Source organism: Lygodium microphyllum, chromosome 23 (genome assembly GCF_053477565.2).
Source record: "Lygodium microphyllum isolate KBCC chromosome 23, Lygodium_microphyllum_v1.1.10, whole genome shotgun sequence".
Taxonomy (NCBI): Eukaryota; Viridiplantae; Streptophyta; class Polypodiopsida; order Schizaeales; family Lygodiaceae; genus Lygodium; species Lygodium microphyllum.
In genome coordinates this window covers 11,575,510-11,592,553 of record NC_141157.1, presented here as the reverse complement: position 1 = coordinate 11,592,553, position 17,044 = coordinate 11,575,510, and the positions used below count along the sequence as shown (strand labels likewise).

The 17,044-nt window shown below is 42.9% G+C and overlaps 2 protein-coding genes across 2 annotated transcripts in view; one reads left to right on the top strand and one right to left on the bottom strand.

Annotated features, from left to right (window-relative positions):
- LOC148015882 (gamma carbonic anhydrase 2, mitochondrial-like) overlaps positions 1-15,540 on the bottom strand; it is an 85,477-nt gene extending 69,937 nt beyond the window's left edge. Inside the window, exon 1 of the mRNA XM_087663577.1 lies at positions 15,322-15,540. Within this exon, the coding sequence (XP_087519703.1) occupies positions 15,322-15,436 (115 nt within the window). The 5' untranslated portion in view covers positions 15,437-15,540. The remainder of the gene's footprint in view (positions 1-15,321) is intronic.
- Positions 7,130-7,711, top strand: LOC148015883 (uncharacterized). The gene has a single exon (XM_087664793.1). The coding sequence runs from the start codon at positions 7,130-7,132 to the stop codon at positions 7,709-7,711; it is 582 nt and encodes a 193-aa protein (XP_087520919.1).
- Positions 15,541-17,044: the final 1,504 nt, after the last annotated feature.

Sequence of the window (17,044 nt, the reverse complement as noted above, 5' to 3'; positions counted from 1 at the left end):
CAGAAAAGATCGAATCCTAGCACTCAGTTTGTCCCAATGAGACTGGGCCTCAGTCAACTTCGCACGAGCATTGGAAGAGAGTTTGGACTCATCCCTCACCGAGGGCCTGTTAATCTCCTCCATCACCAGTTCCGCCAAATCATAAGACTCTAAAATGGCTAACATCATCACCCGCCAAATGCGATAATTGTCACCATCAAGCTTCTGATCTGTTGGAAAAGCTGTCACAAGACTGTGACAACTATTACCTTTTTGTTGATTTCTTTATTACATATTTTATTTGGTTTTTCTTTTTGGAAGGATCCCTCTTGAAATCTAAACGCCTGAGTTGCATGGCCAATATGTGAAACAGACAGGAATGTCTAGTGAGTCAAGACTGGACAGTTAAGGCCCAGTACAAGTCTGGAAGAGACTTGTGAAAGTGTATATGGACAAGTGTGTTGAAGAACTAGCTTGGAAGAGACTAGTTCAAAGTGAAGATGGACAAATCTTCAAGAGATTAATCCATGTGGGGTCATCAGTGGAAATTCACTTTCAGTTGAGCTACATTACAGATTTGGATGTAGCCATAGTCTGCAAAGATGGTCAGAAAACTAGTGGGGATGCAATGGAAGCAACTCCTAAAATTTAGGGAGTTACTATTTTTGGACCCCAGAAACTGTTCGCGTCATTATCTTCGTTTTTCCACGAGGATTAATCCTCTGGTCTGTGCCGAGATCAAATTCTGCACCGAGCATGGAATTTTAAACCGGAAGGTTAAAACGGGAAATATCTTACAGTGCTGTCACTTGGCACAAATGTATGCACTTACCTCTTTAAAGAGGGTTGGCGTGCAGTTTTTGGGCAAAAAGGGGGCTCATTTGTGAAAAACAGCTGTAGATGGAGAGCTCGAGAGCTGGCCTGCCTTGTCCATGATGCACAGAGGGCTGGGCTTGCTTCCTACCCTCTCTTTCTCTCCCTAACAGTATGGTTATGCTACAGAATCAAGGGCCTTTCTTCTGATTCAGGTACAGCTGTGTGTAATATGCTGTTTTTGCATGAGGCAAGAGCCTCTTTTCGTCAAGAACAGGAGCAGCTGTTTGCTGTCCCAGCAGGGACGGGTAAGGGTGGTAACCTCACCAAGCAAGTGTCTGAAACAGCACTAAATCAGTGCAAAGTTTGGCCTGTTCAGAGGTTAATTCAGAGCCCAATTGATGCCAGAATCAAGGGGCATTTGGCACAGATGTTGGAGAACAGTACAGGGATCAATATAAGCTGAAAACAGGTTTCAGAACAGGTCTGAACCAGTAATTACAGTGGGCTGAACAGTGCAGGGAACAATATGAGCTGAAAACAGGTGTCAAAACAAGTCTGAACTAGTAATTACAGCAGGCTGAAATGGTCAATTCTGCACTCCAACCAGAAGTTTCAGACTTGGGCAGAGTTTCCCTCCTGGTTAACTTGTTTTGGATCAGTAATTGTACTGTTATGCTGCCAAATTTCACCCAGAATAGGTGAAAGACAGCCCATTGTACTTTCTCTCTGTTTAAAAATAAAGAAATACCGCAAGGGGCGCCTAACTTAGGGGCCAACAGGGTGTCTTTGTCACAACAGGAGCATTCTAGCTTCCTGTATGTCTTCTAGATTCTGTGTCTTTAAGTTCAGGTAAAGTGGGCGACTGTAAATTGGGTGAAAGCATTTATGTATTTTGGTTGTACACTACCGCCCTTTCCAGTGAACACGCCGGTTACATGGTTCCATTGCCGGGATCGAATCACTTTTTCCCTAAAGAGCGAGCCAAGGTTTGTTTGGGTGTAAGACACAGAATTGTGCATTATGGCTGATAGAAAGGAAGACACGAGAGAGGAAGCGACTTCATCACAGGAGATCCCTGTTGTTCATGAGGTGGGAGAGTCTTCTAGACCTCCACAGTTTGTTACTGCTCCTATTATGGTTGAGCCACAAGTTCTTACGGCTTCTTCTATGGATGAAGACACTTTCAAGACTCAGTTAGTTGCTGCTGTGAGTATGTTTACTCAAGTGATGCAGAGTCCAAGGTTTTTGGCATTTTTGCAGCCATCTGCAAAGATTTTGGATCCAGTAGAGGTCCAAGATAAGGGTAAGCATGCTGCAGATTCAATGGAGACACCAAGGCAGCTTGTGGAGTCAATGGAGACTCCAAGATTGGTTCCGACTGTCCAAGAACAGGTGGTGGAAACACTAGTTAAACAGGCATTGCCAGTTCAGCCTGCCAGTTTACAGCAGCCAAATGTTGGCCTAAATGGACAGGGAAACAGTTTTCAGGCTTTACCACAGGTTTTCCCACCGACCTCTGTACATCCTGGGTACTTTGGAGGTGGATCTGTATTTCAAAGTATGGCTGGTTATGTGCCTAGAAACGAGATTTATGTACCAGGAACAGTGTTTGGGGGTACACAAGGTTTTATGCCAAACCCCATGTATGGCAATGTAGGCATGCAGCCTGGATTTCAGGGAGTTCAGGGCAGTTTTGGCATGCCACAGGGCACTTTTGGTATGGCTGATTATCAAAACCAGCAAGCAAGTATTGTGTCTACAAGCCCTGTAGTCAGTGGTCCGGCAACTCCTATGCTACCTATTAGTGTTCCTATGTTACAAGCATATCCTACGGATCCTTTGATGGCTCATGAGAAGCCAAAGCCATACAAGGAAGGTGGTGCAACCGTACAGTTTGACATCTTTCAAGGATTTGAAGATAGGACTAAGGCTCTTTCTTTCTTACAGCAGTTTAATGCCGCATTTGCAAGAGGGAACTTTACAGAGCCTTCTAAGGTCCGGAAAGCTGCCACTTTTCTTAAGGACAATGCTAGTCAGTGGTGGAGTACACTGTTGATGCAAGGACAGGCTCTTGCCACTTGGACTTACTTCAAGCAAGTATTTGCTTCTGCTTGGTTGACCAATGAATTTGAGATTGATGTTATGTCAGCTTGGCACAATTTGGATGCATCTAAATGCAAGGATCTGGAAGACTATAACAAGAAGTTTTGGGAGGCTTTACTTCCAGTCACTTCTTACAGGGTTGTGCCATTGACTGAGCAGATAGAGAAATATTGCTGTGGGCTGCCCAAGGAACTCTGGAATTATTGTACAAAGACAAAGATCACCACTTTGACTCAGTTAATTGAGAATGCCACTACAAGAAATGCATTATTGTTGGGACAGTCAATTGGTTTTGGGGGCAGCATTAAACAGGACAAATCTGAAAAATTTTCAGCAAAGAAGCCATTTGGTAAACAGGTTTCTCAAATTTCTCAAAGCACAGGTAAATCTTGGCAATTCAAGAAGAAGCCAGCCAAGTTCTTTGGACAGCAGCCAAAGGACCAGAAGAAACCTTTTGTGCGCAAGTCTCTTGAAGAGAGAAAGGCTTTAATGGCTGAGAGGAAATGCTTTATCTGTGAGCAGACTGGTCATATTGCTTCTAACTGTCCGGACAAGAATAAGAGATCAGCTGATGATGATAAAGAGGACAGGAAAGGAAAGAAGCCTAAACCTTCAGCACGTTTAGTGCCAGATATGCTGGGAGACAAGCCACACTCGAATGCTAATGAGCTTTGCAGAGCTTGGGGTAAAGTTAGGGATCAACATGTACTTATTTTCTTTAATCATGGAGCTAAGGCAAACTTTATCTCACCAGAGTTGGCTTCTACTTTGGGCATCAGAGCAGATGAGATGGGCTACACAGCAGAGGCATGGTTGGCATGTCCTGGCCACTCAAAGTCTGTGACACCCATTCTTGGAAAGTTGTGTCTTCATATACAGTCTTATGTTGATGCAGAAGAATTTTATATCATGCCACTTGAAGGCTGTGATGTCTTGTTGGGAATGCCATGGATGTTCAGAAAGCATGGTGTGTTGGATGCCTTTAACAAGACATTGACTTTGGAACATAGGGGAAAGACGTGCTTGATGTGAAGCTTAAAGGAGAGTATGTACCTGTTGTATCGGCTTCTGCCATTACATCTGTAATAAAGAATCATCTTTCTGCCTACTTGATTTTTGCACGTGGTGTCAAGGATAATGGTGAGTCAAATTTTTCTATGTTAGATAGAGACAGGTCTGCTTTCTTGTCTCAGTTCAGTGATTGTTTTTCTGACTCATTACCATCACAGTTGCCACCAGAGAGGTCTGAGGATCATGCAATAGATTTGGTGCTAGGCAGTAACCCACCAAATAGACCTCCATATAGGGTTAGTGCAGCCCAACACAAAGAGATATTGAGCCAGGTGAATGAGCTGTTGGAAAAAGGGCTGATTCAGCCAAGTTCATCTCCCTTTTTCTCACTAGTGCTCTTAGTGCAAAAGAAGGATGGCTCTTGGTGCATGTGCATAGATTATCGTGCGTTGAACAAGAGTACCATCAAGAACAGGTTCCCCATTCCAAGAATTGACAACATCCTTGACCGTTTGGAAGAAGCGTCGATTTTCAACAGGATAGATTTGAAGAGTGGATACCATCAGATCAAGATTAAGCGAGAGGATGTGCATAAGACTGCATTTAGGACCACGTTTGGTCTCTATGAGTTCTTGGTAATGCCATTTGGACTTACTAATGCTCCTGCTACGTTTAATCAAATGATGGACAAGATTTTTCGTCCATACAGGCAGTTTGTTGGTAGATTCTTTGATGACATGATTGTCTTTTCAAAGAATGAACAAGAGCATAGAGAACACTTGAAAGCAGTCTTTGATGAGCTTTGTAGTAATAGGTTGCTTATCAATGGCAAGAAGAGTGAGTTCTTCTTGGAAGAAATCCAGTTTCTGGGGCACATAGTGTCAAAGGATGGTGTCCGAATGGATCCTGCTAAAGTTGAAGCAATTAGAACATGGCCAGATTTGAAGACTGTCCATGATGTTAGAAGCTTCTTGGGTTTGTGTTCTTATTACAGGAGGCTCATTCGCAATTTTGCAAAGATTGCTTCACCTTTACATGCTTTACAGAAGAAAGGAGTCTCTTTCCAGTGGACACAGAAAGAGATTTCAGCTTTTAACCTTCTTAACGAAAAGATGACTTCTAGTCCAATGATCATTCTGCCAAATCTTAGGAAGTCATTTGTTGTCCAGTGTGATGCCTGTGGCGATAGCATTGGTGCAGTGTTAATGCAAGATGGTCGGGTTAGTGGCATATGAAAGCAGAATCTTGAGAGGGCCAGAGAAGACTATGCAGGTCTATGAGAAAGAATTGCTGGCTGTGATTCATGCGCTTTCTTGTTGGAAACACTATCTACTTGGGGCAGATTTTGTTGTCCAGACAGATCATCAGACATTGCGTTATTTCCTAACTCAGACTAAGCTATCAGAAAAGCATATGCGTTGGGCAAACTTTTTGTCAATGTTCCATTTTCAGATTGTGCATGTGGAAGGCAAAAAGAATGTTGTGACTGATGCTTTGTCAAGGAAGCCACAAATTTCAGCTGTGTCAATTCCTTATCATCATGAGCTTGATGATATGAAGGAGCAGTATGCTGATGATGAAGATTTTGCAAGGATCTTTGATCAGCTTGTCAATGGACAACATCATGAGCATTATCCATGGTAGACTATGTGTAACTATGCCATTGAGACAGAAAGTTAGACAGAGAGTCACTCTCCACCGTATGCAGGGCATCGTGGTATTGATGCAACAGTCAAAGCAGTAGAGACATTCTTTTATTCGCCTACTTTGAGAAGAGATGTGGATGCTTTTGTGCGACAGTGCTTGATTTGCCAGAAGGTCAAGTTTGACATGCAAAAAGCACTAGGGCTTTTACAGCCATTGCCTATTCCAGATAAACCATGGGAAAGTATAGCTATGGATTTTATCTTTGATCTTCCAAGGGCACAGACAGGAAATGATGGGATATGGACTATTATTTGCAGGTTTAGCAAACAGGCTCATTTCATTCCTGTCAGGAAGAAGATAAAACCAGATCAGATGGCACGTTTGTTTATGTGCAATGTCTTCAAGTATCATGGTATGCCACAATCTATTGTCAGTGACTGTGACCCACAGATGACAAGTCTATTTTGGAGAGGCATTTTTGAGATTATGGCCTTCAACTTCCAGTGAGGGAGGAGACTGAGCTGTTGGACTCAAAGTATGAACATGATGCTGCTCTTTACGTAGAGGATGATGAGTTGATGTTGGAGAGAGTGAGACTAGCTCCGGAGGTATTTTGCACTGCAGCTGGAGTGAAAATCAACTAGCGAAAGTCGGTTGGTTTTCTTATAGATCCGAACTCTAGCACAAAGTGGGGTGTCTTGGGGTTCATATGGGTGAGCAGGGGATAGACCATCCGATATCTAGGATTCCAAGTGGGACTCAACATCACTCTTGCCCAGCAGTTTCTTCCAATTCCCGACCCTATTACGCGGAAGCTGACCTACTAGAGCACAATAGGTCAGCTTTCGCCTTTCCTTAGCGGGCCAAGCCCTAGTGGTCAACCAAGTTCTCCTAGCGACGGCTTGGTACACCGCCTCTTGTTGGTGCTTCTCCTCGTCTTGTGTAGTTCAACTTTGCTACCTAGTGCAGAATTTTCTCTGGGCTGGCTCAAACGGTTCCATGGATTCCCGGGCCAAGATGGCATGGGTGACTATCATCCGGCATCGGTCTGAGGGAGGGCTTGGGATCATCGACTAAGAGTTCCAGAGCTTGGCCCTTTTGGCGGGCAGACTTGAAAGTCCTTTTGCAAGAGAGTCTCCACCAGGAGTGGAGACCGAGGCTTGGCGGTGGATAGAGGCCATCCTTATGATGGATCTAAGAAGATAAAACCAGGCTTCAAGTATCATGGTATGCCACAGTCTATTGTCAGTGACCGTGATCCACGGATGACAAGTCTATTCTGGAGAGGCATATTTGAGAACATGGACACTGCTTAAGTTCTCATCGTCATTTCATCCACAGACTGATGGACAATCAGAAGAGGCAAATTCTACTGTCTTGGATCTGCTTAAGTGCTATGTGTCAAAACACAAGTCAAAGTCAGTATTTGCCTTTGGTCGAGTATGCATACAATAATACTATGCATTCGTCAACAGGCAAAGCCCCTTTTGAAATTGTTGAAGGTGGTAAAAAGGTTCCTCCCATTTTGCATACAAAGGATAAGATCTTTCAGGCAGATCAGTATGTGCAGAGTATGGGTGAAATGTATCAGAAAGTTAAGCATGCCCTTGAAAGGACTCGGGCAAAGCAAACGAAAGCTGCTGATCATCACCGTCGTGAATTGTTGTTTTCACTTGGTGATTGGGTACTGTTGCGGTTTGAAAAGGCACGCTTAAAGAAGTGGAAAGGCAAGGAAAGTCTTTTCACTAAGCTTAGTATGCGATACTATGGGCCTTTTCAAGTAACAGAGAAGATTAGTGATGTCAATTATAGGCTGAAATTGCCTGACAATTGGAAGATTCATAATGCTTTCCATGTAAGTCTTCTTAGACCATATATGGGTGATATGCCAGAAGATATGCCAGTTGAGGAACAGCCCGAAGTTGAGGAACTTGATGAAATTCTTGTTCCAAAACAGGTATTGGCACACAAAGAAAGGAAAGTGAAAGGCAAAGTTGCTAGAAGGTATTTGGTTAAGTTCAAGAACTATCCAGCTATAGATGCTAAGTGGATGGACGAAGGTGAACTTGCTGAGTCACCTAATGTGTTGGAACTTTACCTTGAAGCATTTCGCTTGCAACCTACCTTGACCCCTTGTATCTCTAAGCTGAAATAGATTGTCAAAGCGACAATTGCTCAAGAAAGAAATTATGTACAGGTTAACACTTATTGTGTCCATATGGTTTTCTCAGTGCTAAAGAAATAAGTATTGCTTGCAAGAATACAGTTTTACTTCTATTGAATTGAATACATGTTGTAACAATGATTACTCGATCGGGCATGTATTTTGTGAAGTGACTCAGCGGGGATATCATTTTGATATACCGGCCACTAGATCTCTAGTCAAGGTGATGTGGAGTTATCAAATGAGAATCTGCCACTATGGGGATATCATTGTGGTGTACCGGCCACTATATCAAACAGTGATATGGAGTCACATGATGATAGTCTACCATGTTTCACAGTTAAAACATACATGTGTTAACAGTGTGTTCAATACACAATGTTGACTGATAGCATGTATGTGTTGTACATGTCCTGCCAAGTGTAAGTTCACTGGGTTAGCTGGAAGCATGTATGACATTCATGCAAACGAGGACGTTTGCGATTTCGAGAGGGGGGTATGTCACAAGACTATGACAACTATTACCTTTTTGTTGATTTCTTTATTACATATTTTATTTGGTTTTTCTTTTTGGAAGAATCCCTCTTGAAATATAAACGCCTGAGTTGCATGGCCAGTATGTGAAACAGACAGGAATGTCTAGTGAGTCAATACTGGACAGTTAAGGTCTAGTACAAGTTTGGAAGAGACTTGTGAAAGTGTATATGGACAAGTGTGTTGAAGAACTAGCTGGAAGAGACTAGTTCAAAGTGAAGATGGACAAATCTTCAAGAGATTAGTCCATGTGGGGTCATCAGTGGAAATTCACTTTCAGTTGAGCTACATTACAGATTTGGATGTAGCCATAGTCTGCAAAGATGGTCAGAAGACTAGTGGGGATGCAATGGAAGCAACTCCTAAAATTTAGGGAGTTACTATTTTTGGACCCCAGAATCTGTTCGCGTCATTATCTTCATTTTTCCACGAGGATTAATCCTCTGGTCTGTGCCGAGGTCAAATTCTGCACCGAGCATGGAGAATTTTAAACCGGAAGGTTAAAACGGGAAATATCTTATAGTGCTGTCACTTGGCACAAATGTGTGCACTTACCTCTTTAAAGAGGGCTGGCGTGCAGTTTTTGGGCAAAAAGGGGGCTCATTTGTGAAAAACAGCTGCAGATGGAGTGCTCGAGAGCTGGCCTACCTTGTCCATGATGCACAGAGGGCTGGGCTTGCTTCCTACTCTCTCTTTCTCTCCCTGACAGTATGGTTATGCTGCAGAATCAAGGGCCTTTCTTCTGATTCAGGTACAGCTGTGTGGAATATGCTGTTTTTGCATGAGGCAAGAGCCTCTTTTCATCAGGAACAGGAGCAGTTGTTTGCTGTCCCAGCAAGGACGGGTGAGGGTGGTAACCTCACCAAGCAAGTGTCTGAAACAGCACTAAATCAGTACAGATTTTGGACTGTTCAGAGGTTAATTCAGAGCCCAATTGATGCCAGAATCAAGGGGCATTTGGCACAGATGTTGGAGAACAGTACAGGGATCAATATAAGCTGAAAACAGGTTTCAGAACAGGTCTGAACCAGTAATTACAGTGGGCTGAACAATGCAGGGAACAATATGAGCTGAAAACAGGTGTCAAAACAGGTCTGAACCAGTAATTACAGCAGGCTGAAATGGTCAATTCTGCACTCCAACCAGAAGTTTCAGACTTGGGCAGAGTTTCCCTCCTGGTTAACTTGTTTTGGATCAGTAATTGTACTGTTATGCTGCCAAATTTCACCCAGAATAGGTGAAAGACAGCCCATTGTACTTTCTCTCTGTTTAAAAATAAAGAAATACCGCAAGGGGCGCCTAACTTAGGGGCCAACAGGGTGTCTTTATCACAACAGGAGCATTCTAGCTTCCTGTATGTCTTCTAGATTCTGTGTCTTTAAGTTCAGGTAAAGTGGGCGACTGTAAATTGGGTGAAACCATTTATGTATTTTGGTTGTACACTACCGCCCTTTCCAGTGAACACGCCGGTTACAAGAGCCGGTAGGACAAGCATCTTCCTATCCATGATCGCCTGGAACTCCAAATCAGTCTCTGAAGACATGTTAACTTGCAATACCTGCACAAACGCAAAAGCAGCCCCCTCTGACTGTGAAAGCGCAGCCTTCTAGGACTAATTCCTCCGCTGCTCAAACCTTCTTCACCTGCCAGAGGCGATGAAAAGGTAAAATCTACAATGGAAGGCCTCAAACGCAGCCTTCCTCACCTTCAAACAGCAATAACCTGCAGCAAATTCACCGATTAGACTCCTTTCCCGCACGCCCACGCTCGCTTCAGCCTTGATCCAATGCGCAGCCCTCCCGCTCGCCCTCAAAACCTAGAAACGCAGCCTTGTGTCGCAATGAAATCTCCTCTTCGGATAGGTTTAGCCCTCAATCAGTCCATCTTCACCGCTCTAACACAGAGAGAAGAGAGAGAGAGAGGAGACAGTGTAAACGCAGAAAATCTACGTATGTCTCCGACTTGATGACCTCAATCTCCGTCAGCCCGAGCACAGTCTGTCTCAACCAACAGATCTCAAGATTAGAATCTGAATTAATGAATGCTGGAGTGAGCCACGAAACAGGCTATAAATAGCCAAAGAAATAGGACATAATTGGAGCCGACTGCATTAAATCTGGCTGACTGTACCAGCAAATCTGGCCAACTGTGCCAGTGCCCTGCCATACTGCTGACGTGGACTGCCGTACTGCTGACATGGAGCCTGCTGTCCACCAACCTGTTGACGTGGAACCTATTGTCTACCAACTGTCTAGGAAATGACTGTCTAACAGCTTCACCAACCCATGGAAAGTATAACTCAGCCATTCACCATCTTCACCCACTAGCACATCATGATGACTATTGCAGGTTGTGTTTTTCTACTCCCACAACCTATGTTTTTCCATTTGGAAGCTAGCTTGTTGTCGTCATTGTTCACTACCTATGGAGCTGCCATTCAGCCATTCAGCCAGCATACCTCCATTTTTACTGCCATGAGTCTCCTGCAACTTTTGTTGCCCAGAAGACTGTGATTTGCTCCCTCTACTACTAACCATGATATCATCATCACCAATGGACTGCCACTATTGCATTTTTAGAATCCATCAGGAGTACGACAAACTCTTGGACCTATTCACAATGTCTTTAAGTCCACTCTCAGCTCACCTCATTTACAATCCTTGAGACACAAATGTTTGAGGCCCCAAATTGTATCATTTCACCTTCATATTCATTCATGCTCACTAAGCATTCTGCAAGTTGTGTTCCCCGTATACTTACTCTACATTTCTCTTTGACTACCCTAGCATTTCTTTTCATGGTATCAAAGCTAGGTGCCCTTCACTAACATTTGAGCCTTGACAAGGAAGCCCAGAATTCAAGAGTGCATGAGAATGCAAGAAGAGACAACTTGACCACCATCATCAAAGCAATCAGCCAAATTCCTATCTCCTCTGCTCTCATACCATGTAAATAAATAATAGGGTCTAGAGGAAGACAACAAAGGGAACAACAAACACTAGCACTAAATGAGATCAAAAACAACAAAGAATGGAAGAAATGATGAAGGAAATCAACTAATGACACAATCGGCCTCAAGCCTTCATATGTCTATTACTAGGGCTAAGCAAAGTCAAGGAGGAGGTGGAGTGGCTCAAGGTGAATGCACTATCCTGGCTAATCAAGGCTGCACACCTATAAAAGGGAAGTGCTCTATGGAGGAAGCAAAATGTAGTCCTCCATGTAGGCAAATGTCGAGGAAGACACCGGATAATGTGAACGGCATTGAAGGAGGCAAGACCCAATCCTCCGAAGCTGAAGGTGATGAAGAAGATATCCCTACAAGCAATAACAACATAATGTAGGTGTTAGCCGCTTGAGAAAAACTCCAAGAAGGTGGGCGATTGTACCATAGTGTGGGCAATTGGCTGCAACAGCAGCAAAAACACAAATATTAGCTTCCTAGGAAAACCTCTAGGAAGGTGGGGCTTGGGTATTGAGAAACCCTTCACCTGCAGTTTGCATTTTTGCATTTTTGTGTTTTGCGTTTTGCGTTTAGGGTTTGCAACCCCAAAAAGGGGCACCATCCTAGACTGACTATGCCCATTTATAGGCCACTCACTCATTCATTCCTCACAGCTAATTCATTCAGTCTGTCACCTCTTCTCTCTAGCCTCTCCACTACCCTCACATCCCTTCAGGAGGACATTGCGGTTCATGGTTCGTGGCTGTCTTCATCATCTTCCTTGTGTTACGGCACCCTTGTTCCCTTGTATCACATTCACTCCATGATTCAGAACTTCATCATTCCATTCATCAGAGTTTCTTCTCTCTTCTCTTCTCTTCTCCATGTTTGCCGAGTTCACTCCGTGTTCCTCCCCGCCAACCCTACTATCTCGCTGATACATCATCTTTTGACATTGGGTGATTGGGTGACAAAGTTGCAAGAAATGGACAACAATCACCAAGTGAGCAAAAGCTGAAAACGGCAAGTAGCAGCCCTCCAAATAAGGTGGTGACAGCCCTATACGATGGGGAACAACTTCCAAGAAGTGTAGCAATAAAAAACATAGGTGGCAAGCAATTTGTTTGGACTCAGCAGCACCTTAGTGGAAGCTAGCAATCGTAGGGAACACTTGCAAGGATGTGGGCGCGCAGCTCCAAGTGGCTCCAATGTGTTGAGATACCAAAGTCATTAAGTGCATTGTATTACATTACTTCCTATTTTGGTCTCCATTTACAGCCCCAAAAAGGCTTTATTTGTATTATTTATTAGTGTCCTGGCGCCGCTTGAGACACCCCAAGAGCCACCCTAGAAACAATTCAATGACTCGTGCCTATAAATAGGACATGGGCGGATGGACCCTATTGACTACAAATCCATCCTCACTACATCTTATTTCTTCTTTACCAATTCATCCACTCCACTTGGGCGGATATCCCAATTCATGGCATTATCTAGCTGATTGCAACGCCATACCGGCAAGCGACTTCATTCTGGAGGCCTACTTCACATCAATATCAACTTCAAGCACTCTTAACTTGCTGTGTTTTGAGTCCATAAAGCCCAATGACCTATCCATCATCATTTGTATTGTTGCATTTGCTGGTTTCACTTCTCCCTAGACTAGTACAACAAATCATCTTTATCATGATTGTGCATTTCCAGCTCCTGCTACCACCCCAACACCTAGGCGACAATTCCCAAGCATGAGCCAGGGGCAAGCTACATCCTCTTTATCATCCGTACATCAGATATTTGCATTTTTGTATTGTCTCCTTTCCTAAAGGGCTGCCCAACAATTGCTTGTTTGCAGCCACTTATATAGAGAGATCCTCATCAAACATTCTTACATTTTTTGCTCCAATTGACTGCCTAGGACTTGCTTTGACAGCAGATATTATCTCGTAGGAATTTCATCATCATCTTCTACTCCAACATTACACTGCCGAAAGGACGACGTTTTGCTCCCTCCACAAAGCACCTCTTTTCCTCTTCAACAACACCTCTACTTGAAGGATTGTGTTTCACTCCTTGCACAATGCAAATCCCTTTCAAGTGTTACCAATTGATCAACCAAGACTGCACTCATCTTCAAGCTCCGCTCCATTATATCAACATGATCTACTCTGTTTTTCCCCACATACCCTACCGTTTCTCAACGCAAGGTAGACAACAATATGTCTAATTGAGATAGCATCAACCACGTGCCTGAAGAAAGAGAGGGAAAGCACTTGGTGAAGGGGGGGAGTAGTTGAGAGTGAATGATTTAAGAGATTGGGTGCGAGTGAGATGGGAGAGTGGATTGCCCACAACATGCCCTTTTAGGGGATTCTTGGGCATTTGTACCACTATGCACAAATAAAGTCTTTTGAACATGAATAAAGCTTTTGGGTTTATGGAGCGAAAAGAGGCATTATTACGTGACAATCAAACATTAATGCAAATCTTGATTTTGGTGGCTCAACAATCATGGGAAGCTCTAAGGGAATGGTACCCCTCAATCTCCAATTGAGACAGCAACAACTCCTCCAATTGAGACAACATCAACCACACACTAGAAGAAAGAAAAGCAAAGCACTCAATGAAGAGAGAGAGTGGCTAAGAGTGAATGAACCAAGCGACTGACTGTGAGTGAGATCGGAGAGTGGGATGCCCACAACATGCCCGTTTACAGGGGATTTTGGGCATTTGTCCTACTGTGCACAAATAAAGCCTTTTTATCATAAATAAAGCTTTTTGGGTTCATGAAGCAAAAAGAGACATTGATGCATGACAATTAAATGTTAATGCAAGCCTTGATTTCGGTGGCTCAACAATCATTGGAGGTTTTAACAAAATAGTACCCCTCAATATCCTTCTTAATTGCAAGCATCATGTTTTGATACGTCTTCAACTTAGGTATACTGTTTTGAACATCATTACATCAAAATTTTGCCTGCAGTAACTACTAATTAATCAACTAAGGCTGTCTTGTGGCTGAATTTTCATAACGAATGTGTTCCAAAAGCTGCAAAGAGCCTGGCCATTGTATTTTCAACCCTTTGCAACTATTACTTCTAGGATTTGGGAATCTGAGGTGTCATTAAAAAGGGCTTCATTCTGTTCGACACAATGCTAACCAAAGGAGGATCCCTTCATCACATTCTCTTGTTTTTACATGCACTCATTGTCCCAAATATTAGAAACTATGCATCTTCAATTTGACAGACCTAAATGCCAGATTGTTGTCTCTATCTTGTACAGCAAGTGAGCCCTTCCCACCGTAATGCAATGTTTCTCTATCACTGTTATCTAGAAGTAGCAGTTCCTAATAAGCAAACATAATTTTTACTTCAAAAACCAACACCCATCAATGTTATTCTCCTTTGAAAAACTCTGATGATTTCAAAAGGGCATCCAGTTCCCCGTCCTCGAATGGCCCAACATAACAGCAAAAAGAGAACCAGACATCTGAAATGCGGCATGTCAAGATAATGAGTCATACTTCCCAAATTCATCTTGTGTTGCTGCTATCAACCTTCTAGCACATTCACCCAACTTCAACATTTTATCCATCTCAAAATAGATCTCCCTGGCACGAGTCCAAATGTAGCACAATGACGAGACTTCATTGTGCCATATGACAGGACTTGTTAGCCAGTCTTACACTATTATAACTTAGGTGGTAAAAGACCTACTAGGGAGCTTTTAACAAGAAGTAAGGGGCACTCGATCCATTTCATCGGACACGTTCTATTTTTGTCATGCTGTGAAGGCCTTTACAACCTCCGATGAGACGGTTTTTTTTTTTGTCATGCTGTGAAGGCCTTTACAACCTCTCATGATTATATTCCACTAGCTCAATCATGGACCACGACAGCATTTGTTGGCTTGTTGCCTTGCAGGTCCGTTCAAGTTTCGTAATCGTTTGAGCGCGCACAGGCTAACTACGACTTCTCCTCCATTTGAACTACTGAATCAGACAAACCTAACAGATTCCCTATGCCTTTGCACAGTGGTAATTCTGAGCCAAACCCTAGAATTGAGTTTCGGTTAAAAAAAGTAAGCAAGTATTGTACATTCAAGTAGTGGAGAAGTTTCTTACTGTTCTCTTGAAATGCATACGAGCCCTGGAGACGACATCCGAGGCGATCGATGGCTTGTCCCGTTTCACGTATCAAGAAACCCATATAATGGATGGCCTTTCCCAGAGATGCCATTCTGCAGACTACCCAAAAAACACGAGCTCGCTCGGAAGGAAGGCCGGCAGACCAATTTGCATTTTACGTTTGGCCTGCCGTATTGCTTTCTTTCTATCCTTCACCTAAGGTAGTTTTTCCCCGGGGGGGGGGGGGGGGGGGGGGGAGAGAGTGTGTGTGTGAGTGAGAGTGTGAGTGTGTGTGTGTGTGTGTTTTTTTGCAATCTCAAACACTTTGAGACTTTGAGGGGCTTCATACAAACCCAAGTTTGTGGTTTGCTACAATTTCAAACACTTAAGAGGGGCTTCGTACAAGCCTCAAAAGCGAGCTTAGCATTTGCAAATGATATCCAATAGAGGTGAAGTTTGCAAATTGTGGCTCTCTTTAACAAGAAAACATTGCTTTTTTTAATCCATTCAATGCAAAAGGCATATTGTGGCTTCCCTGTGCAAACCCCTTTTAAAGTATTTTAGTGGCATGTTTAAGCACCATGTAGCATGATACGTTACATATGCATATAAGCATGGTATTATAATAAATCTCCCAGATGCATAGCCATTGTTTGTAAACCCATTCACAGGTGTAGAGTAGAAGAAGACCCCTAACTGTAGGTTAGCATGCTTATTCTTGGGGGAACGATTAGGTCAGGATATGAAAAGTTTCTTTGAACCATAAATATCAAGACAGGAGTATGTTATGATGTTTTATATATTTCAAACATCGCATCCTAGGGCCAATCTCTAGGAAGTAGGAGAGATGCAAAGACCACAAGAGTCGGCTAGGGGTACCCTTTATACATGTGATTCGAGGTGAAATAGTCACCTACATATGGAAAACTCCTTTGTTGGAGTGGGAAAGGCAATTAGTTGGACGACAATTTGAAATTGTATCTATAAACACACTAGTTAGAACAATTATTTATAGTATCCATATTCTCTTGGCCACAAGGCTGTGTGGGGTCATTTTGTGTGTTTAGAAGCTTGGCTAGAGCCATTAGAGCTAGTGCTAGGTCCACATTAGATCTCGACAGGTAGTGCATTTACTAAGAGTCTTTAGGATTCCCGTAAGGGCCTAATACTCAATTCTTACGTGTATGACTCTTCGCTCAAAAGTGGAGAAAGAGCTATTAAGGTAAGAATATGAGCATAGGTTAGAGATCTCTCAAATTCAATGAAAGCAATGCAAAGAATAGCTAAGGAAATGCACACATATTTTTCGCAAATACTCTTTGGATTGTACTAGTCTAGTATCTCTCAAAGTTAGGGGTCTTATAGCTCCTTGTAGTAAGAGCAATCCTAGTACATGCACGAGTGGAATCTTATCTTTAACACCTAAAATTGGATAGTCGACTCCTTTTAGGACCAGGAAAAGTAGTGGATCAATACCACCATCTAGTGGTGCCATTATGAGCACCATAGTTGTCCTTCCTAAGCTTATTTCTATACCTATAGAAATGCCACAACCACCTTAATATGCTCTCAAGCAATACAAATCCCAACGTCCACATTGGCTCTATCCACTTTAGGATATCTTTTGTCTATCTTTAGTGGAAGTCCAAACAAAGATACATAATCACATATCAAAGACTTCTAAAAACTCATATTTAACAATCAAGTCGATGAGAAAGCA